At 46.5% G+C, this 24,712-nt stretch overlaps 1 protein-coding gene across 6 annotated transcripts in view; it reads left to right on the forward strand.

Moving 5' to 3' along the window:
* Positions 1-24,712, forward strand: part of Srgap3 (SLIT-ROBO Rho GTPase activating protein 3) — a 222,371-nt gene that overhangs the window by 170,062 nt on the left and 27,597 nt on the right. For 5 of the 6 annotated variants that reach the window (XM_035448412.1, XM_027429039.2, XM_027429041.2 and 2 more), the window contains 5 exons: positions 1,989-2,073; positions 8,500-8,527; positions 13,190-13,292; positions 18,344-18,404; positions 20,595-20,672. In XM_035448412.1, the coding sequence (XP_035304303.1) occupies positions 1,989-2,073; positions 8,500-8,527; positions 13,190-13,292; positions 18,344-18,404; positions 20,595-20,672 (355 nt within the window). The remainder of the gene's footprint in view (positions 1-1,988; positions 2,074-8,499; positions 8,528-13,189; positions 13,293-18,343; positions 18,405-20,594; positions 20,673-24,712) is intronic. The other variant, XR_003487614.2, reaches the window with a different exon arrangement.

The raw sequence follows: 24,712 nt of genomic DNA on the forward strand, positions 1-24,712 counted from the left end.
CTAATAAGAAAATGTGATGGCTATGCCAGGCTACTGCCGAGGCTGACAGTCAGGCTACTAGAGACACACAGCAAGGCTTGTGTTGACTGGGTTATACTCACAGAATGTGTCACAAATCACTCTAATTCTAGCATCCAATGCTACAATTGGTAAGCTGTAATCAAAACCCTGCTACAATGCAATAGTTGACATATACTTCAATATCCTTTGACCTTGTCAAGAAAGAAAATAAAGCTAGTCTTCATGACTCTTGGCATCTACTACTTCTGTTAGAGGTCTACTGTGTTGGCAAGGAGAAGTTGTTGTCTCTAAGGGGCAGGGAGTGCAGATGGGGATAAATACAAAGTCACTTTAGCAGTACAACAAACTCTGGGAAGCAGAAGCAGAGGAAGGGGCACAGCCTGCTTATATTTAAAGTAATCTAGTGTCTTTTTACCAAGGATCAGAAGATGTTTTTCTTTTGTGTGTGTGCATATATTTATATGCTTTATACATGTATTGATATGTGTGCATGCAAGTGTGTGTGTGTGTATGTGTGTGTGTGTGTGTGTCTGTGCATGCAAGTGTGTGTGTGTGTGTGTGTCTGTGCATGCAAGTGTGTGTGTGTGTGTGTGTGTGTGTCTGTGCATGCAAGTGTGTGTGTGTGTGTGTGTGTGGTTGTTTGTCTTCCAGAGGCCAGAAAACAACTTCAGGCATGATCATCCTTTTATGTGGACACCTCACCTTTGGTTTCTTATTAATTCTTAGACATGTGATGAGATCAGAGGATGGTATTGTTAGAAGCCTCCACCACCAGCCTGTAAGTCAGTACTTACTGACTGAAGCAAAGATGTGCATTACCCAGAGCCAGGAACTCAGTTAAAATTCAAGTGCTTCATTTCCTGTCTTCCTCAGTATGGCTCTGAAACTTGGAAGCTTATGGCCCCTGTGATTCCTTCCCAAGTGAGAAATGAAGGGTTAGATTCAAGGTATCATGAAAAGGAAATTTGTGTATTAACAGTTTTCCCAACTGGTGATGAGGCTGCTGGTTCTCTGCTCCACATTTGGAGAGATATTCTAAGTCTACTGTCAGCTTACCTCAAGGAGCTAATGAGGGGCTAGAAACTCCTGGCTGCACAGCAAGGAGCCTAACTCTGGGCTTCTGTTTCCTTAGAATAAGTATGATCAAGCTTTTCCCATTAGTCTTCCAAGATCATGAAGAGGCTTCTCTCTCTCTCTCTCTCTCTCTCTCTCTCTCTCTCTCTCTCTCTCTCTCTCTCTCTCTCTGTCTGTCTGTGTGTGTGTGTTTTGTGTGTGTGTGTACAAGTATGATTGATCATACTTTTTTACTTTTTCCATTAGCCCTACAAGATCATGGAGAGGCATCTCTGTCTCTCTCTCCCTCCCTCCCTCCCTCTCTCTATCTATCTCTATCTCTCTAACACACACACTTGGGACAAAGTACTTTCTGTACACCCTTCTTTATCTCATTCACCTAGAAAATCATGTCCCCGGTGCAGTGATAAGCCTACTGATGCAAGATTTCTCAGTGGCCTGCACAGCCCTTCCTCATTTGGAAGAAAGGCTCATTTTAGCTCTGCTCTGGTAGCTCTTGGCCTTGGCTGCTGGGCTCTGCATGGCTCTCTTCCTTGTTGCTTTGGTCCCAGAAACATAGGAAAGATTTGGTGACCAAAGGGGCCCTTTGTCTTGTGCTGCCCACATCTCCTGCCTCTTGAAGACTCAAGAAGCAGTCTCCACTGCTGCCATACTCTCCTGCCTCTTGTGTGACAATCCAACCTATATGGCCAGGGGACCCCCATGAATTAGACAGCCACTTGGAATAGCTCAAAGCAGCTACAAAGTCCTGCCTGTCCCCATTTCCAGGTCCTGGATAGTCTGACATCTATTTGGTTTCCCTGCTAGGTAGGGGGGAGGTGGGATTAGAGTTAGAGACCCTATCATCACTTGTTGCATGCCCTTTAATTTCCTTATGCTTGTGTGTTTTACAGAAATTTAAAGAATATGTGAATGGCAGTAACCTCATCACCAAGTTGCAAGCCAAGCATGACTTACTCAAGCAGACACTGGGTGAAGGTGAGTCAGGTGGGAGAGAGTCCAAGGGGGACTGCTGTGTGGCCCAGAGCTGCTGAGACACTGAGGGTCAAGATACCCAGCACTGGGCAGGGAAGGACCTGATGTTGGACCCTTGTGCCTTCATTAGGAAGGCCTGGAAAACCACCTTGGTACAGGGGCTGAAGTCAGTCCTGTGTGGCTGCAAGAAGGGACAAGGTCAAATGGTGGATGTATCCCCATATGTAGGAGGTGGGAGTCCAAGGACACAGTGACCGGTGTTCTCAGCACACACCAGGGGAACAATTGGAGAGCCTCACCAAGGTTCTAGGTCCAGAAAAGAAAAATACATACATGGTAGGGTTCAGTCCTTAAGAGACCAGAAAACAAGGCTTGAAGCCACCCAGAAGCTTCCAATGGCACTGGAGTGAAACCCCAGCTATCAAGAGCACACAGGCCTTCTGCCTGCTTCTCTGACCCTGTCCAACATCCTCCCCTCCCTTAGTGTGCTCCAGCCAGGCTAGGCATGCCTGTGCCTTTTAAAATTTCCAGGTTATTCCTGCTGTCTTTGAATCTCCATAGGGAAACATCACCTAACTTGGGCTATAAAACGTTTCCATTAGCCTCAAGAATGCCCTTATGTCCCTTTTGTAATTGTTCCTTCCATTCTCTGCCCCAACTAGACCACTGATCTGATTCCTATACACACACACACACACACACACACACACACACACACACAGACTCATCCTTGCCTTCATGCCCACCCCTCCCCCTTTGCTTTACTAGATTCTGACTATATAGACCATCATGACTTTAACTTTATAATCCTCTTGCCTGAGGCCTGCAAAGTGCTAGGATTGCAGATATGGAGGAGTTCTCTGCAGTGAACCTTTCCTTCATCTGTTAGGTTCTGCCTACCCTAAAATCTCAGTATTGGGCCAGTATTGAGAGGGGCAGGTCCATTGTGATTTGCTGGCTACTGGTGTTTTGGAATTAGATTTCCTAGGTTTAGAACTACCTGAGCTGCTCACCCATTTCCACTTTGCTGAAGATCTTCAAGTGTTTATTTTCTGTAACAGAGATGGAACATAGCCTTGTCAGGCCCAAGTGTAATGGCCTGTCATAGAGCTAAACAGCCCCCAAATTCAGGTACCAACTATATTTTATAATATGTTAAAAAAAAAAAAAAACACAGATCCCTGGAGGTTAAGGACAATGCTTTAAACACAAACTTTTCTGATATGTGTTAGAAGTACAATCCACATTTCTAAAGCTGTTGCCAGTGGGTTTCTAGAGAGCTGGGAGGCAGGTGGGAAGCTGAAAGGTAGGAAGGGTCTGCCTTGACTGTGTATTGGCATCTGAGGCCACGCCCTAAACCTTTCGTTTCTACCTCCTCCCCACCCCCAACTGTCTCTCACATATCCCAAAGCACAGACTCTGGCAGGGCTGGAGGAGGGTGCTGTGACACACAGACAGATGGGGTCCCATCCTCACAGGGAAGGACTACCCCTGGATCATGCTGTGAGCCAACTGCATGTAGGCATTATGTAACAATGAAGCTATCCTCAGAGAAACACATGAGGCAATTCCATCACTTTATAAATGTCACAAGCAGTTCTGACACAAACCAAGGCTGGCTACACCCTTCCTTAGGCCATATGATGCATGTGTGAGATCACATCAAGAGATTAAATCGAATACAAGAGAAAATGAAGCAATCAGGAGACACAGAAAACACAAGATGAGGGTGCTGTCGGTATAACACACCATACTGGGTCACCATAAACCTGTGTTTTTAAGAGTAGAAAGAATGCTTTCTAAATAGCATAAATAGTAGAGAATCACTTATCAATACCAAGTGTTACTTGCTATATGTAATTTTACAAGAAGGACGGGGTAGTAGGCATGTTTACACCAGTGTTTACTTCAATGTCACCACCAGTGTGAGAATGTGTTACACCATGATGACCTTGTGATACCTGGGTCAGCACTAGATAGGAATTTTCAGCAAGTGAAATCCACAGTGCCTGGATGGATAATGGGTGTAAGGCCCAAAGAAAGACAGCAAGCATGCAGGATCACACAGTGACTTGATAAAATTTAATACGAGGACTTGAACCTCTGCATTGTCAGTGCAGTTTTGTGTGGGGGGGGAAGGAGATGCTGTTTATCTCCTTGCTTTGAGCACTCCATCCCTGCCTAGGGAGCATATTCTAAAGTGAGGTATCTCTGTAGCCCAGAAGGAAGGGATACCATTAAAGACCAAGTTCTGTCTTTAAAAGTCAATGGGTTTGAGTCAAATTCTACTGCAAATATAGGCTTTCCCTCACCTGTATGTGTGAATGGAACCAGGCTTGCTGATGTAAAGACAGACCACCTAGGTTGGAATCTAAGCTGCCCTTCAGCAGGGAATGGAGCCAGTCACTCTGTCTGCTCTGATCTTTTTGCTTGTGTGTTCTTCCAGGGGTGGTATTTTGTGTACACTGGTGTTGTGACACTCGTCACCCTGTTGCAGGATATACTTGTTTGTAGGCTATTATATCCATTTATCAAGGAGCATCTTGAAGGTAGAGGAGTTCTTACTTCACTTACCTATTCAATAAATATTTATTGAGTTCATACTTAGTGCCAAACAATATTAAAAACCTAGGTATTTAGTTAGCACGGTGTGTGTGTGTGTGTGTGTGTGTGTGTGTGTGTGTATGTATGTACAGGTACATTTGCTTTTGCATTCATGTTTGGAAGCCAGAGTTCAGCATAATGTGTTTATTTCACTTGTTCTCCACTTCTATTTTGAGACAGAATCTGTCATTGAACCTGGAGCTTACTGTTTGTTAGGCTGGCTCATGGGCCCCCAGTATTTGCCCCCCAGTGCTGGGGCTCCAGATAGATAGATGCTGTCATACCCAGCTTTTGAGTGGGTGCTGGGAATCTAGACTCAGGTACCCATGTTTCTGCAACAAGCACTTTTACAAACTCAGCCACCTACTAGTGCTTCAGGAATGTTAAGAACAGACATGGTGCACAACTATAATCCAGCACCTGGAAAGTGAGAGTAGAAGGGTCAGGAGTCCAAGGCCAGTGTCAGCTATATAGTGAGATTTAGGACAGCCTGGGCTACGTGAGACCTGTTCCTCACCACCTCTCCAGATGAAAGGATGTGAGTCTCTCATAGAACATGGTGCTTCTTTAATGACAATAGACTGGCAGCAAACAAGAGAAGCTTCAGTCAAAGACTGTGCAATGATAGTGTGTATATAGAAAGGGAAACAGAGGAATTCTAAGGGAACCCTTGTCTACTTCACATGGAGGAAGCTCTACTCTGGGTCCCCTTTTTCAGCTGAGATGCAAAAGGCTAGCAAGAGGCAGCCCTACAAGTGTTAGGGGCAAGACAAGCTCTCCAAATAAGCTAGGGGCCTAGTGGAAGAACTTGGCAGGAGCTTCAAGGCCAAAGGAGGAAGGAGTCTATGCACATGTTAACAGTAGCTTCAAGGGCTTATGGATATAGAGTATGAGGCTTGCATTCTGTTCCACAGGTGACAGGGGGCTCTAGAAAGCAATAGGGACATGTGACATTCTGTTTAAAGCTATTTCTTTGGCTGCTGAATTGTGAATAGATTGTAGTAAAATAGGAACTCCACTTAAAAAGCGAGTACTCCAGTTAGAGATGATAGGAACCTGGGCCAAGATGGCGGTGCTGAGATGGAGGGAAGGGGGTGAGATGGCGGTGCTGAGATGGAGGGAAGGGGGTGAGATGGCGGTGCTGAGATGGAGGGAGGAGGGTGAGATGGCGGTGCTGAGATGGAGGGAAGAGGGTGAGATGGCGGTGCTGAGATGGAGGGAAGGGGGTGAGATGGCGGTGCTGAGATGGAGGGAGGAGGGTGAGATGGCGGTGCTGAGATGGAGGGAGGAGGGTGAGATGGCGGTGCTGAGATGGAGGGAAGGGGGTGAGATGGCGGTGCTGAGATGGAGGGAAGGGGGTGAGATGGCGATGTTGAGATGGAGGGAAGAGGGTGAGATGGCGATGTTGAGATGGAGGGAAGGGGGTGAGATGGCGGTGCTGAGATGGAGGGAGGAGGGTGAGATGGCGGTGCTGAGATGGAGGGAAGGGGGTGAGATGGCGATGCTGAGATGGAGGGAAGGGGGTGAGATGGCGATGTTGAGATGGAGGGAAGGGGGTGAGATGGCGGTGCTGAGATGGAGGGAAGGGGGTGAGATGGCGGTGCTGAGATGGAGGGAAGGGGGTGAGATGGCGGTGCTGAGATGGAGGGAAGGGGGTGAGATGGCGGTGCTGAGATGGAGGGAAGGGGGTGAGATGGCGGTGCTGAGATGGAGGGAAGGGGGTGAGATGGCGGTGCTGAGATGGAGGGAAGGGGGTGAGATGGCGATGTTGAGATGGAGGGAAGGGGGTGAGATGGCGGTGCTGAGATGGAGGGAAGAGGGTGAGATGGCGGTGCTGAGATGGAGGGAAGGGGGTGAGATGGCGGTGCTGAGATGGAGGGAAGGGGGTGAGATGGCGGTGCTGAGATGGAGGGAAGGGGGTGAGATGGCGATGTTGAGATGGAGGGAAGGGGGTGAGATGGCGGTGCTGAGATGGAGGGAAGAGGGTGAGATGGCGGTGCTGAGATGGAGGGAAGGGGGTGAGATGGCGATGTTGAGATGGAGGGAAGGGGGTGAGATGGCGGTGCTGAGATGGAGGGAAGAGGGTGAGATGGCGGTGCTGAGATGGAGGGAAGGGGGTGAGATGGCGATGTTGAGATGGAGGGAAGGGGGTGAGATGGCGGTGCTGAGATGGAGGGAAGGGGGTGAGATGGCGGTGCTGAGATGGAGGGAGGAGGGTGAGATGGCGGTGCTGAGATGGAGGGAAGGGGGTGAGATGGCGATGTTGAGATGGAGGGAAGGGGGTGAGATGGCGGTGCTGAGATGGAGGGAAGGGGGTGAGATGGCGATGTTGAGATGGAGGGAAGAGGGTGAGATGGCGATGTTGAGATGGAGGGAAGGGGGTGAGATGGCGGTGCTGAGATGGAGGGAAGGGGGTGAGATGGCGGTGCTGAGATGGAGGGAAGGGGGTGAGATGGCGGTGCTGAGATGGAGGGAAGGGGGTGAGATGGCGGTGTTGAGATGGAGGGAAGAGGGTGAGATGGCGGTGCTGAGATGGAGGGAAGGGGGTGAGATGGCGGTGCTGAGATGGAGGGAGGAGGGTGAGATGGCGGTGCTGAGATGGAGGGAGGAGGGTGAGATGGCGGTGCTGAGATGGAGGGAAGGGGGTGAGATGGCGGTGCTGAGATGGAGGGAAGAGGGTGAGATGGCGGTGCTGAGATGGAGGGAAGAGGGTGAGATGGCGGTGCTGAGATGGAGGGAAGGGGGTGAGATGGTGGTGCTGAGATGGAGGGAGGAGGGCGAGATGGCGGTGCTGAGATGGAGGGAAGAGGGCCATTGAAGTTGAGAAGGACAGATAGCTCTGAAGAGCCATTCTCTGACTTTCAACTGAAGTGGCCAGGTGGTGGTCCACTTACGGAAATGTTGAAGACTTCCGATGAGAATAGCTTGGGGACATGGGAAAAGCATTTTGGGGAATATTTAAAGTATGAGATCTTTGGGGAGCAATGTTGTGTGACTCAACCCATATAGGGCTATCATGGCAGACCAAAGTCCAACTTGGTGAACCATGAGTTTTATTATGGTTACTAACAAGAATATGGGTGAGGGGTTATTTACAGAAGCAGAAATTACTCAAAGACAGCTGCATCACCAAGTCCTACCCCAGCTTGGGTAACAGGTCACAAAGCTGGGAACTGAGAACATAGTGTACAGCCTTCAGGCTGTTCAATAAGTTAGAGTGTCCTTTCCAGGTATCTCATTTGCTCTAAACCTCTTCCAGGGATCTCTGCTGGTTTCTGCTTCTTCAAGGCAGCTGGTATGGTCTCAAAAGTCTTCTTTGTAGGTTGGCTTCCAGTCTAAGAGGGATTCTCAGCTTTTATATTTACTCTGGTGGGGTGGGGTCTAGTGAATCTGCTCAGTTTCAGGGACTTCCTGAAGCTACTTAGAGTTGTTTACCTTCCTGGTGAAGGAGTTTCCCTGAAGGTTAGAATGCTTCTGTTATACAACAGGTAGTTATTGACAAGTGGGTAAGGAAACAATGGAATATTATTCAACCATAAAAATAAACAAACTACTGAATCATAATCTATGGAAGAACTGCAGACAAATTATGCTAAGCTAAAGAAGCCAGACTGAGGTGAGAAACCACAAGGAGAGTGATTCTCTTTTTAGGAAATGCTTATCAAATCTGCAGAGACAGGGAAGGAGGCAGGAATAAAGAACAATTGTAGATGAGCATATCAGGTCTTTCTGATATTGTTGTTTTACGGGAAAGAAAGTTCTCTGGTTAAGACAAAAGCCAAAGCCAACTAAACATCAACATGCAATTTTGTTTTCTTTCCCCAGGGGAGAGAGCAGAGTGCGGCACAACCAGGTGAGAGTTGGAGAATCTTGTGTCCTTGTACTGGCTGCCTGAGGTCTGAGAGGATGTGGTGGGTGGGTGGATGTGTAGGATGAAGGTAGTCTCCTGGGAACTGGAGAAGCTGGATAGTTTTCACCACCTCTGGGGGCTTTGGGGTGATTGGGGAGGGCACAGTGGCTATTGAGGTGGCCTTGCTTGTTTATGCTTTAGACTGGTGAAGCCACGCTCCAGCAGGCTGGCCACAGGGAGGGAGTTTTCATGGCTGCTTCAGGGCAGTGGGACATGTCCTGTTCAGTGGGAGGGTAGTTGATTCCAGGGTGGCTAAAGGCCCTAGCAGAGGCCGCAGGCTGTAGGACGGTTGTTTTCTTCTCTTGAACCTGTTACATGGCCACTGCCCAAACTGCCCTCTAGGTGATCCAGGTCCAGCCTGGCCCCTCAGTTGTTAAGGCTTTGGGGTTGGCTGACATTGTGCACAGATGGCCAGGTGCATGCTGCATACACGTGGACATGTGCCCAGATCTCCCATCCCCCCACCCCCGTGCACTGCCCATCATACTTTGGCTTGATGTTCAGTGGAAACTTGGATGGACTGTCAAGGCTAGTCATATAGGCAACTCATGCTTCCTTCTAGCTCCTCCTGCATCTCCCTTTGTGCTTCCTCTGAGCACACCAGAGCCAGTGAACACTTTCACTCAGCAGCTTTCAGCCTTCCATAGGCTTTAGATGCCTAAGCAGCCAGCATTGCCCTGGTGTCTGAGTTTTCACCACGAGTCTAGCAGTGGCCCAGAGGTCTGTCCTTTATCATGTATGGCTACTTTTTAGTTTGGAGCTACTTTTTTACCTCACTCAGTGGGGCTCAGTGACCCAGTGACATTCTTTCCTTCCAAACTGATTCTTCCCAATGGCTCAGAATCCTGAAAAGCTGTCCTACTTGGCAAGAGCGAAGATGACCCTTTAACTCTCCCCTGCTCTTAGGGAAGTGAGTAGGCGTGGCAATGGCTTGGGAAGCTGTGGATTTTAATATGTTGGATCTGGAGCTGTAGGGCTTTCCAGGAATCCAGAGTCCATCTGGGCCCAGGCAGTTTGGGAACTCAAGATGACTCACAGGCAAGGACTCTCCCATACGTGGAATGGCAGATGTGCAGGTCACCTTTGAAGAACTTGAATTTCTTACTTTTTTTTTCTGGTAGGAGAATGTTACTATAGTCCAAAGAGGACAGAAGCCCTGTTTTACACCAAAGTGAGAAGAATTGGGCCATGGCTCACTGCCCCCCCTCTTTTAAAGTAAACACCTCTGAAATACTGTCTTCCTCACCTGCTTTGGCCTAGGGTCTGGAAAATCCAAGTTCAGGTTGCTAGACCTCCCACTTAGGCATCCTGTCCTAAATTTCAGACCTGGGTGGTGTCTCCGCATCTTGGCTGTGCCAACTGTAAATTCTCACACACAGTCAAGTCATTTGGGACCATCATCAGAGCAGACTCCCTCAGCCACGTTGCTCTTGCCCTTGTCCAAATGGCCCTTTTCTCACATTTAAGCACCGTACTTTTGAACGGCTTCAGATCACATAGCGCTGGGACCTAGGCTGACCAGATGTGCTAATGTGTTTTGAAGAATTGATAAAAATGGTAAAGTGGGTGTAAGCACTAGTTGTTAATCGTTGTGATTTGAAGAGGGGTCAGCCTCCTTAACCAGGTTGACAAGAGGCTCTAGTCCTGGTTAGAGGGGAACTAGTTGATGCCATGACCAATCAGATGCAGCTCAGGGCATATCTGGCCCCAGCTTCCAAGAGCCCACCTGCCCTTGAACATCAGTGTGGCACCCACATCTGTTGGGATGTTTAGGGAAATTCTTAATCACTTGCTCTTGGTCACAGACTGATGCCCAGGCCACGCCTGTGTTGCCAGCATATGCTAATTTTCATCTTAGCTGAAAGGCAGAAAGGGGACATTGGTCTCTGGCTTCCTCTCCCTCCCCTCTGTGGCTTTCTCTGTTCCTGTCTTCCCGGCTTCTCTCTTTCTTCCTTTTTTTTTTTTTTTTTTTTGCTCTGCATCTGAGCGGCAGAAGAGATGGACGGCTTAGGCTGCCCCACTTTCCTTGGCTGAGCTGTCCCCCTGCTCCCCACTTTGTGCCCCACCCAGCATTCCCGTAAGTTGATACAGATTTGATGTCGTTCAAAGTTGGGATAGCTATGTTTCCTTGTCAGAGACTCCAGGCAGTTCCCGGTGCACCACGGGGGACATAAGGACTGCCATTGTGACTTCATTTTCTTTTACACTCTGGATTTGGCAGGGAAAATGGGGAAGCGTACTCTATGCCTTTTTCCTTTTATTTTACTCTGCGAAAAATTAAAAAAAACAAAACCCAGAAACCCTTATGAGTTCTTCCCAACTGGGTGCCCTAGAACTTTGATTCTGTATCTTTAGCACCTGTGCCAAGATCCCCACTCTGGCCGGCCACAAGATCACTCTCTTTTTGTACTTGTGCTGGAGCCTCTAATAGGGGGAACTGCATTCAACTCCCAGTTCCTGATGGATTCCATTTGTGTGGCCTTGGGCAAATTTCTCAATCTCTTGTGGGCTCCTTTGCCTCCCAGGCTCATGAGGAGACTATGTAATGTGAGATTTAAAAAAAAAAAAAAAAGTGGTCATGGAGTCCAAAATACTACAAAACAAATGGCGGCATTGCTATCCTCCTTATCCTTAATCCCTAAATTTGCATCCTATGGCTTTGTGTCACATTTTTTACAATTTATTTTTTGGCTTTTGCATTTGAAAACTCAAAAGCAGATCCACTGTATGAGATTTCCCCCTCCGTTTTCACACATCCTCAAAAAAGATGTAATATATTTTTAAAGGAAATGACATGGACTTAGCTAACCAAATTCGCACAGCTCCAAAATGGGCTGGTGATAATCTTGCTTGTTGTTTCTCTTCAAAATTTTGGTTGTGCTGTTTTTTTTTTTGTTTTTTTGTTTTTTTTTTTCTTGATTGGATGGCATGCTATTTGGACTCAACTGTGTCTTTGCCCATGCATGCCCTGGAGTTTGCAGCCTTTGCTCAACACTTAAACATCCAGGAGGACTTGGCTAAAGTGTCCTGCATGGCTGGACTGCTAAAGGACATGAGTACAATAAACCATGGGAGAGAGGCAGGGCAACCCGCATTCATCTTGATTGGTTCCACAGCCCATATGATTCTTGCCTGTGGGCTGGGGATGTACATTAGTTGATAGAATGCTTGCTTAGCGTGCATGAGGCCCTGAGTTCAATTGCTAGCACCACATAAAACCCAGTGTGGAGGTGCATGCCTGTAATCCCAGCACGTGGCAGGAGGATCAGGAGTATGAGGTCAAACTTGGCTACATAACAAGTTAGAAGCCACCCTGGACTACATGAGACCCTGTCTCAGAAACAAACAAACAAGTTTCTTGCCCATATACAGAAATCAATCAAGACTTGGGGAAGGGACAAGTCTTTGCTTCTCACGTATAACCATTATCTGCCTGGCTGAGTATGTACTTGTTGCTCCCAAAGTTTGAATCAAACCATTTGAGAGTGAACTGCCTTGTTTGGTAAGGGTGCTTCCTCCTAACTTTTCCTTAAAGGCCAGCAGCATTGAATCAGGCCAGTGTATGTAGTGAAATGAGCAAATAAGCCAACCCAGGCTTATGCATGGCGAGCAACTATGGACACGGGTCTAGTGTCTGTGGCCATTTCATTGTACCTGGTGGACTGTGGTATAAGGTTTCCCCTCCCTGTGGATAACAACAGAACACAGGGACTGGAGATCTGAAAGCAAAGCAAGACACTTTCAACTTGACTTCTGTGACAAGGACTGATGGGGCAAATGAGTCTGCAGTTTAAAATGACAAGATGTCCCAGTGCCATGCCTATAACTTGAAATTAAAAAACAAAACAAAACAACCCCCTCAAAAAAACAACAAAAACCTGGACTTAGAGAGGAAGGGGAATAGAGGTAGGTCTGACTGATAATCTCTCTGGGCTTTAGTTTCTGTAAAATAGAACCATGTGTAATGGGAAGATACTGGGTTAAGTGTAATAATGGAATAAAAAATGTACTTGATTGATGAGTGGGATAATAACATCCCAGACCACCCACAGATCCTAAAGAAGCTGCAGCTTGCCTCCTGGTATCTAGCTGTCTGGCTCACAGATCTATGCAATAAACATGAGTCATATGTCTTTGAAATGCCAAGAGGCATTAGGAAGACAGTGCCCCTAGTACATTGGGAGTTGGGTATTGGTGATAGATTTAAGCCAAAAATATGAAAAATAACCCTCTTGGTTATGTTTGAAAGTCTCTTGCTTTCTTGGGCTACAGATGACACCTCCCTCCGCTGACCCCTCTCCATCTGGTCTGCAGGATGCCAACCTCTGATTGGCATTGCAGGGGCTTCTTGGATTCATCCCATCCCCCATAATGTAGAATGCATTTGTGTTTTGTGAGAGTTGCTCCTGCTTGGCATTGTGGGTAAACTAAGATCTAAAACATCCAGAGGCCTTCAGATGGAACATGGGAAACCAGTGTGTTGGGGCCAGAGGCTCCCCACTGTGTTTTGTATTTTCCTCCAGTTGTGGGTTTGAAGAGTATCTCTCCCAGTGGTATGTTTATGTTGGTTGCTTTCTTGATTTCTTTTGTTCCATTTTCCCCTAGGCCCCCCTGTCTTCCCCCTAAACCACAGAAAATGAGGAGACCTAGGCCTCTTTCAGTGTATAGCCATAAACTCTTTAACGGCAGTATGGAAGCGTTCATTAAGGTACTTGCTGGGGAGCCGTGGAGTCCGCGAATGAGTCCAAAGTAATGGCAGCCTCTCTTCTCCCTGTCCCTTCCAGCTAATAGCCCTGTCAACCCCTTAGCCAGGTCCCACAGAGCTAGCTTCTCACTGCGGTCTGTTCTTGGCTTCAGTGAAGCATTCCAATGGAGAATTCTGCTTCTGACTAGTGGCACCTAAGTGGCCACTCATCGTTCTTAGCCATATGGGGAGGGGTCTGATCACTCAAGCAGAAAAGAGGTGGCCCTTCAGCACAGTGGTCTCAGCCAGCTGACCTCCTTGATGCAGGAGCTGCAGTCCTAACACCTGAAGGGCAGTTGAGGAAACCCCATTACTCAGCTTCACCCCCTTCTCCTGCAATAGGAGACTGAGTACAGCACAAAGATAGCCCCTATGGGTTTCTATACAAAGCAACTACACTAGCATGGGAAGCCATAGAGTTTTCATAAGAAGAGTTCCTTCCCCTTAATTTGGCTTTTGGTGGTTGACTTGAAATGTGGAGTAAGATTGAGGTAGTCCTTCTAAATGTCAGGTTAACCCTTGACATTGAGCTTAAGTTAAAAATTTAAGTGTTTTAGCTACGTGAGTTTATTTTTCCTGTCCCCACCTCCAGTGTGTATAAGATCAAGGCATCCAGAATCAAACCGAGCAAGGCAAAGATGGTGTTAGAGTTAAGATGTATTCTTGGGGAAAGACAAGGAGAGGTCTTCAGCAGTTATTTGAAAGCCCACCAGCAGCCAATGAAGGTAATACCTGCAGAAAAGAGGACTGGTGTAGGTCATGGGAAGGGTAGAGTCTTGTGGTATCAGTAATGATTTTAGAGTTACAGGGGCTGTCCCATACACCAGCTCTCTATCCTCTGGCAGGGTGCTGCCAGACCTGGAGGACAGAGAAGGGTTGCAGATATGCAGACGGTCAGCCTCAGGGATAGATCAAGTAGTCAGGACCATCCTAGGTCAAAGGACCACCTCTATAGACTAAGTCCTCAGAACAGAACAAAAGAGCTAGAGAAAGAGAAAGAGGGATTTTCCCAGAACAAGGACAGTGTGGGATGCCTTTGGGATGCTTCATAGGACCGAAGGCCCCAAATCAGAGGTGCCCTCAGGAACTATGTTAATCATTGGGAGCCACTCAGTGTGTCATGGCAGGCAGGGTAGTGGGTCAAAAGAGTGCTTTGTTTCTTCATCACCCCTCTGTCTTCTCCTGTACTTCTTTCTCACTCACCCTTGCTTCCGGATGAGCCACTCTCCAGGCTGCAAAGGAGCTGGCTGATCATGATCCATCTTTACAGAGCCTAGCATGGGGCCAAGAGTGCGGGGGGGGGGGGAGGGCCGGGGCACATGGGAAGTCCTACAGGAACATGCTGTTGCAATTCAGAGCAAGGAGAGCTGTGAGCTGGGGCCCAGGTGGCCTTGCCAGGGGCTTGGAAGGATGGGGAGGAATAAGAGGAGCAGGACAGAAGTCCCCGAAAGAGGGAAAGATGCAGTGAGATCTGAGATGGGGACTCCTCCCCTGAGTCTCTCTGATCTTGGGAAATGGGAGATCCATTAGTATACATGGAAGGAACTGACTCTCATTTGACACTTTGAAAGTCATATCTTCAGTGGAACTGAGTATCTTCCTAGTGTGACTGGAAAGCAACTTGACTGTGCACCTGGTAAACACTTTAGACCTTGTTCAACTCCATGAGTGTTGGTTTGCCTCATCAGGTAGTTACTTTGGGAAGCCATCTTACTATTCTACTACATCACCATGCCCCCAATGGTGTTTTGACTAATCTTTACACCCTGTTACATAGCCTTTATCATTTTTGGTGCCAAAACTTCCTGTTAGAATGGATACTTTGGTCCACCAGACTTAAAACCTCCACAGGGGTGAGGTGATGACATGGTAATTACAAGGCATGTCATGCAAGCATGAGGACATGAGTTCAGTCTCTATGACTTATGTTAAAAAGCTGGGAATGGTGTCACACACTTGGAATCCTAGCACTAAGGGAATCAGATAGATGCCAGTGGTTCCCTGCCCAGAAAGCCTAGCTTAATTGGAGAGTTCAAACCGAAGGTGACTGGTACCTGAGGAATGACATGCAAGGTTGAGCTTTGGCCGTGTGTGCAATGCACATGTGTGCACGCGCGCGTGCACACATACACACACACACACACACACACACACACATGAACACCACTATCACTATGTCACACACAAGCTTCAGTTGAAGCTCAGCTTTGTGGTACCACTGGAGGTATGAAATGGCAAGAAGTATGGTACAGTGACCCTGGTCAACTGGCCCAGAGAAAGATCTCCAAAGGGATGACCCAGCTCTGTTGGAGTGAATGTCAGAATACTTTGGAGGATCAATAGCCATTTGGCTAGGGAAGAGAAGATGGGTTGTGGAACACAGCAGCATGTCTTTATACTCCCTCTGCACTTAGGCTACCTCCAATCAGTGAAGTTAAACACCTTCAGCTGTGGACCTGCTATGAGCAGACCCACAAAGTTCCATATGACACAGACTTACTCTAAAGATTCCAGAGTCCAGAGAGTGAAAGACAGCAGCTGTAGTTATTCCTTCAACTGCCAAGAGTAGAACTGAAGTTTCGATTCCAATGCTCATACTGTCTGAATGTACAACAGAGTCCTCAGCTTTGAAAATCCAGGCCTAGGGAGGGATTTTTGGTCAAACAATCCCACTGTGTTGCTGTGATTATGATGCCTCAGCAAGGACAAAGAGAGAAGCTCCAAGTTAATTATAAAGAAGTTTTTGTGGAGTCAGACTTAGGAACCTCCCTGACTCTTCCTGAGCCAACCTCTTATTAAACAACAACAACAAAAAAACCCAAAAACTTGGTGTTTTTCCCCTCTCAGACTTAAGGAGACTCCATTTATATTATATAAAATGAGAGCAATCTTTTGCCCTGCGAGTTTAGGAGAGCTTAGAATGAGCTGTTCCATGTATGTTCTAGAATACTCCTGGCACTGTTTAAGCCTGGTTGATTATTAATTTTAGGACACCATCTCAAGTGTCCCTTAGACCAGGCTATTACTGAGTTTTAGAATTCATGTGGGCTTAGCTGACATCATAGCAACTCAGATCCCAACTGTAAGATGTAATTGTACCCTGGGAAGGCCCATTGTCCCTTAGTCAGCTTGAGAACTTGGGTGAGAGTGAGACTCAGTTCCCACTTAGACTCTTGAATCACCGCCCACATGATCAGAAAATCAGGCAGGCTCTCTCAACATGGGGACAAAGGCTTCAGTGCACCCTCAAGGTCACAAAGGTGTTCCAACTTATTCTTTCCCTCATCTTCATCCTTCCCAGCTTCTGTGTTCTTAGAGGGTCTCAGTGCCAGGGTGACAGTAAGAGGTTGGGAAGGGGAGCAGAGCCACACTCCACACAGAGAAGGCTATCACGGTGTTGGGTGTGTTTAGAGTCTGGAATCTGGTACAACCTGCTGGATCCTGTCTAAGGAGATCTTGTGAAATAGAGCATATGTCCTACAATGAGGATTCCAGGGATGAATTCTAGGAGCAGCTTGCAATAGACACGAAGGATCCCTTCTGTGAGCAGATGGGCTAACCTTGTAGGTCTTCAGTGGACTCTTGCTCACTGGTGAATCCCTGGTGTTGAAGAGCAACTAGACATGGATCCAGGAATGATGTTGACACCCGTTTCCTACATATTGACAAGCAATGAAAGAGGCCCTTCCATCACTGATATCTGGGAAAGAGGCTAGGCAGCCTATTGGAAGGCTGGCTGGGGACAGCTCCAGAAGTCCTAGGAGGCCCCAAGGCTGAGGCCCCTCCCCGTGGGCAGGCTATTGGGCAAATGCCCCAGGACCATTGCTGGCTGCCATTGCGTTTTGGCATTCACGGACTCTGAAGGATCTGCATACTCTAACTGATCTTACTCCTGCATAATCTTTTCTTTTTCTCCTGCTTTGCTGCCTGTTTCTTTTTTTGTTATCAGAGGAAGAAGAAATGCTCGAACCAGGAACCAGGTATTTACTAGCTAGGCCCCAAAGCCCCATGCAACTAGTAAATCCAATGCCTTTTAGAGCAGGGTCCACTTTCCCTGTTGCTTGGTGGGCCTGTCTCCTATCCTCTCCCCAGATGTAGCATCAGCAGATGGGGGGTGTGGCAAAGCCAAGAGCCCACCAAGTTACTAGCCTTCTGGGGAGGCTAGTAGTTTAATATGGCCCTTTAAAGGGAAAGTTTTGTCTTGTAAATGCCATGACCTGAAGTAACAACAGGTCATCCAGTTTCAGAACCCTGAAAGAAAATCGACCCTTGCCCAACCACTAGGAACTGTAGACTAATCTAGAAAGGTGTAATTGAATGTCCTTTCACATCCTAGGTACAACTATTTAAATTACATCCTATTCCACCTTTTTAAATTGAGACCAGCCAACAGATAGCCAATGTCTGATATTAACACCTTTCAGAATGTCCCCATGTACCATGCTTACTGTTAAGCAAAATATTTATCTGAATATTTACGTTGAAACGTTATGACTGAGATTCCTTCCCTTCTTAGAACCTCACAGGGCTTGTAAGGGCCAGACCTCCTTCACCCACAATGTGGTCTCAGTTCTGACATGAGACACCTCAGTAATAGGGAGAGGCATTCATTGTTCACGCCTCTTCATCCCCAAGCCCTGGGGAAAGATGCTGAGTTTGGGCAAAGCAGAGTTGGGAGAAGGCAGGTCATCCTTGAAGGTCAGACTCCAGCCACCTCCACACACTGGCTTCCACCTCTCCTGCCCCCAGTATGCCTATCGAGCTGAGCCCATTTCCTTGCCAGCTGGGTAAGAAGAGAGAGCATTTCTTTGAATTTATCCTAGCTATGCCTTCTTCTGCCCTTAACCGAAGGCTGTATGGTAACTATTCCTGGAGACTAGAGTTAGCAGTTCCTTGCTTGTTTTCCTACTAATCACATGGTACTAATCTTCTGGCTTGACTTGGTCATCATGCTTGCGATGTCTTTTGCCTATGGTTGGATGCCTGATAAAACTCACATTGTTTTCTTTCTTAAGGATTCAGGACAAGCTATACCACTTGTAGTGGAGAGTTGTATCCGCTTCATCAATTTATACGGTAAGCACCATCACAGCTCAGTGTGTTCAGCTCACTGTGGAATAGGTGCTGGACTTTTGTGGGAGAAAATGATATTCTCAGTCATCTTGGAAGTCATCATACTGTCCTTGCTCTGCTCCAGGGAATGGCTGTTACTCAGAACTAAGACATGGACTCTGCATATCTGTGTCTGGGGTGAGAGAAGGAAGGTTGTGTGAGGGACACTTCAGGTCATAGAGGAGCAGCTATAGCATGGACAGAAGGGCTATTCCAGCTCTGTCTTCACTCAGAGTCAATTGGGTTGATAGGCTGTAAGCTCCATGAGGGGAATGGTGTCGGGAATTTGTTAACCATGCTGTTATCAGAAGTGTATAACTACTCCGTCACCTAAAAACAGGCTCCCTTTTGGCTGTGAGGAATGCAGGAGTAATAGAGGCAAGCACCATATGATTCCTGCAGGGCCAACATTCTCAGAACAAGGAAGTCAACAGCAGGGAAAGAATTGTCGTCACCCGTTAGCATCTCTAGGGATTAGATCTAGGGCCACTACAGAACTCCAGATCAGCGGACTCTAAGATCCATTGTGTAAATGCTGTGGCTTTTACACATCATGCATGTAATCTTCCCATAGACAGTAATCCACCTAGAGAGACAGATAGGACCACATCCTATGTAAATGCTACAGAAATAATCATATTGTTTAGGGACTAGTAAAACATTAATCTATACATGCCTGGTACAGATGTAACTGTTAGTTGAGTCACTATAGAGTAGACTGTAATATAATTTCTCAGAGTGGCACTGCCATGAAACTAATTAAAAGAAGGATAGATATTGGCTCTGGGGTCGCTGCTTGACTAAAGAGGGAGAAGAGCCCCAAGGAAAGCAGCCGTGCAACTGGGGTGGGGAGAATGGGGAATGGTAGGTGGAAGGAATGGCAGTGTGGTGGTTAGGGATAATGGCCCAGAAGAGTGGGAGAAGACTGAGGGGTGGTAGAAATTCTAAACAAGCTACACTCATGACTGTATATGCCTGTCACCAAGAATTGGAGGCTGACCTGGGCTACCTAGTAAGTTCGAGGTCAGCCTGGGAACTCATGTCACAACTTAAAAATGCAAGTGCATACCTTGTTTAACAGTGAACATGACACATGAAGATGCTTTAGAAGATGTTGTGTCAGCCCCTGGCCATCTAGTGGCTGGCCTCAGTGGAAAAGGCTTAAATAAGTAAAAAACAAAACAAAACAAAACAAAACAAACGAAAACAACCAAAGCACATAGCATGTCCATTTTAAAAAGTAAAATGTCCACTAAACCCTTACTTTTTTTGTTTGTTTGTTTGGTGGATTTTATTTTTTGGTCTAAACCCTTACTTTTAAGGGGAAACAATAAATTGTAGCATGAAGAATTGTTCCACCCAAAACAACTGAGACAGGGAAAGGCATCCAGTGTCTATAGTAATTTTCATTTGAAAGAGGCAGACCCTCTGATTCCTGCAATTGTGTGAATCACTGTTAGATCCTCAGAGCTACCAGGTGTCAAGGGTTCCACTTTGCTATTGTCTCATAGAAACTCAGTTTTTTTTGTTTGTTTTTTGTTTTGTTGTTTTTTGTTTTGTTTTTGGGCAGTGTGGCTCTATTGAGTCCATGCTCTTTCATCTGTAGCCCAGGCTGTCCTTGAACTCGGCAAAATCCTCCTGCCTCAATTTCAGCCTTGAAAATACTGGGATTATAATATGAGCAAGTCTGCCCAGCTAACCAATTTATTGTATTTAATAATTTGTGGTGCTGGGAACCTAACCCAGGGCCCAGTGTCCACAAGACAAAGCACTATGCCACTGAGATATGCCTCGAATTCTCTGACTTCCCCAATGAGGTCAGGATGTACTCAGAAGTTTAGGTTTTCTTAAGGCAAGAAGTTACCCAAGTGAGAGAGGGAAGGAAAAATTGATAGCATCTTCCTTTAGACCCAGGAGCAAGTTCACAGACACAAGACTCTGCATGTGTCTGAGTATTTGGTCCAGCTGTAGTTCCTTGTCAAGGCCTGTTTGGGGTTTCAGCTAGGAGCTTGTCACCAAGAATGGCTACTATAAGAGATGGAAGGAGGAAGAAGTAAGCATGGGAGAGAATCACCAATAATTCCAATAGCCAGATGAACTCTAGGCTCGTGTTATTTACATTTGCTGTTTGCTTGTTTGTTATTTCTTTTTTAGGACTCCAGCAGCAGGGGATATTCAGAGTTCCAGGGTCTCAGGTTGAAGTCAATGACATCAAGAATTCCTTTGAGAGAGGTGAGTGTGGACTGACCATCTCAAGCTTGTGGAAAGGAAAAGCCAGGGCTAGCACAGGTCTCAGAACCAGTACTTCACAGGGGCCCTTGGCCCAGTGGCTTTCAAAAGCTGTATGCTCATACTCTTCTTAACTTTGTATTCCATGACATAGTGAAGGTAGCTGGAAATCAACCATATTGGGAGTGTTTACACCACAGAAATTGGCAAACCCCAAGATCTTTTTTTTAATAGTTTTCCTCTAAGCATCCAGCTCTTCTCCCTTTCCCTTTTATTGCATGCTGAGCATTCCTAATCCCATGTTCTACATTCAAACATTTGAGTGTTGAAGTAACACACTAGTGGAAAGCTCCACACTTCATGGGACAGATGCAGCTACACAAACGATACCTTGTCAGATCACCATCAGACTGTATGTGCAACTCCTGTGAATTTTTATTTAGATATTTGAATTTACCCCAAGACACCAAGATTCTAAAATTCCAAAGCTTTTGGCCCCACCCATTTTAGTGTTTGATAGTTTTTATTGCTTTATTTTATTTTATTTTTGAGATAGTGTCTAGACTAGCCTTTAACTCTTGCTGATACTCCCGTCTCTACTTTCCAACTGCTGAGATTACAGGTGTGTGTTATCATGCCTGACTTTCCATGTACTGTGTGTGTTTACGTGATTGTGTGAGTATACGTGTATGTGCAGGTATATATATGCACTTGTGAATGTGTGTGTGTGTGTGTGTGTGAGTGTGTGTGTGTGTGGGGGGGTGGGTGTGTGTGTGTGGTGTTTGAATGGGAAGGCATACTGCTTGTGTAGGTCAGAGGTGTCATCCCACAGGTGCTGCCACCATGTTTTTGTTTGTTTGTTTGTTTGTTTTTTGTTTTTGTTTTTCGAGACAGGGTTTCTCTGTGGCTTTGGAGGCTGTCCTGGAACTAGCTCTTGTAGACAAGGCTGGTCTCAAACTCACAGAGATCCACCTGCCTCTGCCTCCCAAGTGCCGGGATTAAAGGCGTGCGCCACCAATGCCTGGCTTGCCACCGTGTTTTTTGAGTCAAGGTATCTCTCACTGGCCTAGAGCTCATCAACTAGGATAGGATGGCTGGCCAGCAAGCCCCAGGGACCTGACTGCCCTTACCTCCTCAGCACTGGCATTTCAAGGGCACACCACTGTGCCTGACAGATTTTTGGTTTTTGTTTTGTTTTGTTTGTATTTTTGTACTTTTTTGACTTTAGTTTTTACACAGAGGGATTTAGGGGATCAAACTCAAGTCCTTATATATGGCAAGAACTTTATCAACTAGGTCATCTCCCCAGTCTGTTTTTCATTATGTTTTGAGATAGAGTCTCAGGTAGCCCAGGTTATCATGAGCTACCACCCTGGACCTCCCACACCCTGTTGTCTTAGATAGGATTTTTATTGCTGTGATAAAACACTATGCCCAAAACCAACTTGAGGAGGAAAGGGTTTATTTCAGCTTACAGCTCTCAGGTCACACTCCATCACGGGGAGAAATCAGGGCAGGAACTCAAAGCAGGCACCTGGAGGTAGAACTGAAGAAGAGGCCATGGAGGCCTCCTGCTGAGTCCTCCTTGCTCAGCCTGCTTTCTTATCCAGCCCAGGACCACCTACCAGGGGTAGCATCACCTACAATGTGCTGGGCCTTCCCACATTAATCACTAGTTAAGGTCAGTCGTATGGAGGCATTTTCTCAGTTGAGGTTCCTCTTCCCGTATAACTCTGACTGTGCCAAGTTGACAACCTGTGGACATTACATTGCTTACTGGTGACTCTCCAGGGAACGTTGCAGTGGTGTCTGGGAGGAAGAACCTGGAAAGAAGTTTGTCGTGTTTCTATGTATAAAGGAAACTACTTCTTAGGAAAGTTGGAAGATGAAGAGTGGCTTCTAGAATAGCCCAATTCTTGGATTTTCCAATGCACTGGGTTTTTTTGTTTTGTTTGGTTTGGGTTTTGTTTTTGGCAACTTATACAATGGAAGGAATCAAACATATATTTTCCTGTCCCCTTCCAAATTCCCACCCTAATTAATCAAGGATATATAACCCAGAGGTGGTAAGGATAAGATGGCCATACATGATTGACTGAGTGCAGCCTCCCTTGGAAGGAAGAACGAAGAAAGAAAAGAGGAAAGGAAGGAAAGAAAGAGAAAGGCAAAAAAATCCCCATTTTCTTCTTCCATATTTGCAGTTGGTTCTTCTCTGCCTCTCATCATTCCAAAGTAATTCTCCCTCTCCCAGCTGCCTTGTTCTTTGGGAAGACACACTGCACTGTAGTTTAGTCCTATAGGATTCATTAGTGGGACTTAGCTTTCCATCAGGCTTACCTGGAACATTAGCTCTCATGATCCTGCTAGATAAAGCCATCTACATGTTCTTCAACTTTGAATTGTCATTCTTGGGCTCAGATAGACTGGTCTTGCAGAAGACCAGAGGCCTGGACTCATGTCAGAGAACATCGGGGTAATGCCATTCAGAGTCTGAGTACCTTCTGGAAGATGGGCAAGAACTGACAATGATGATGATGATGACTGATGATTATGGTGATATGTGTTTGTGTGTATGCATTATGTGTTTATGTCTGTGTATGTACACATATAGAAAGTTAACATGTTAACCAAGCAATTATTTTAAATTTGTTCTTTCTTCTTTTCTCACAAGAAAGTATTATGGGAGAAACATTCTCACCTCCTTGGTGGGGACATCTGAGAGGTTAACCTAGGGAACACCAGTGTCTGGGCTGCCACATACAGTTGTTCTGGCTGGGCACATGGCCAGCTAAGGAGGCAGGTGGGAGATGTCCTCTGGCTCATGCTCTGTAAGCTGCAAGCCCCAGTACGGAATGGAAGACGACTTTCTCTGGTTGGCACTCAAACACATTGTGACTAGAAAGACGGCCAATGACACACATCCACTTCCTCTGAAAGCAGAGAAAAGAGATCCAATCTGGGTATCTAGATCTGTTCATTGCTTGCCAGACACACACAGGTGTTCTGGCTATTAGTGCAACCTTCCCTCAACGCCTTCAGCAAGGCGTTAGATTACTCTCTTCTTCCTTTCACCTCTCCCAGGAAAATTCCCGGTTATTACCAGCTTAGCAGCCTCAGTTCCACTGCAGACAGCCACTCCTCTGAAATGCCCTATTTCCCCATCCAACTAACAAAATTCAAAAGACTGGCAGTATGCCATGGGCAGAGCTGGAGAAGACAGCCTTCTCAGGAGGATGTCACTAGCAGGAGTACAAAAATGTGACCCCCCCCCCAAAGAGAGAGGGGTTTGAGTATAGGAGAGAAACCACACCCAAGATGACCCCATGTGCCCACTTCCAGGAACATAAAGGAGACCTGCCTCCACAAATACAAACGCACACATGCAGGGCATTCACCATGGCAGTGTTTATCACAGCAAGAGACTGAAAGAAGTCAGATGTAGGCTGGTGATACAGCTCAATAGAGAAAGGCACTTGTTTCTAAGTTTGATTCCTGGGTCCCTTATGGTAGAGAGAATCGACTTCTGCAAGGTGTCCTCTGCCCTCCAGGTGTGTGCCTTGTTATAGACATACGAATAACTAAATAAACAATTGTACTTTAAAAATTAAGTTCAGTGTAGACCTGTAAGAGGCCAAGTGAGTGAAGCGTGGTCTCCCTGTGTGACACGGTTCTTCACCACCATGAGAAAGAGAGAAGAGTTCTGGGAAGTAACGTGGAGAGATTTCCAGGATTTGTTGTTGAAGCTAAGGAACAAGTTTATGTAGGAGTGAATGCCATTCTGTGTAAGAAGTAAGGGTCAGTAAAGAACATAGACAACTGCTCCCATCTTTAGAGTGCTGGCTCAAGAAGCACGCTAGAAGGTAGAAAACCAACAGTGCTCAAGTTGGTTTCTTTCTGAAATGTAGCATTTCTATTGACCCACACACAGCAGGCACAACCACCTCTGTAGATGACTCACAATGCTCAACAATGGAAACACCATATAAGTGGTTGTTACATTCTTTAGGGAAGAGAGACCAAAAAAAAAAAGTTTGCATGGGTTC

This window comes from Cricetulus griseus, chromosome 8, assembly GCF_003668045.3.
Source record: "Cricetulus griseus strain 17A/GY chromosome 8, alternate assembly CriGri-PICRH-1.0, whole genome shotgun sequence".
In the NCBI taxonomy this organism is placed as follows: Eukaryota; Metazoa; Chordata; class Mammalia; order Rodentia; family Cricetidae; genus Cricetulus; species Cricetulus griseus.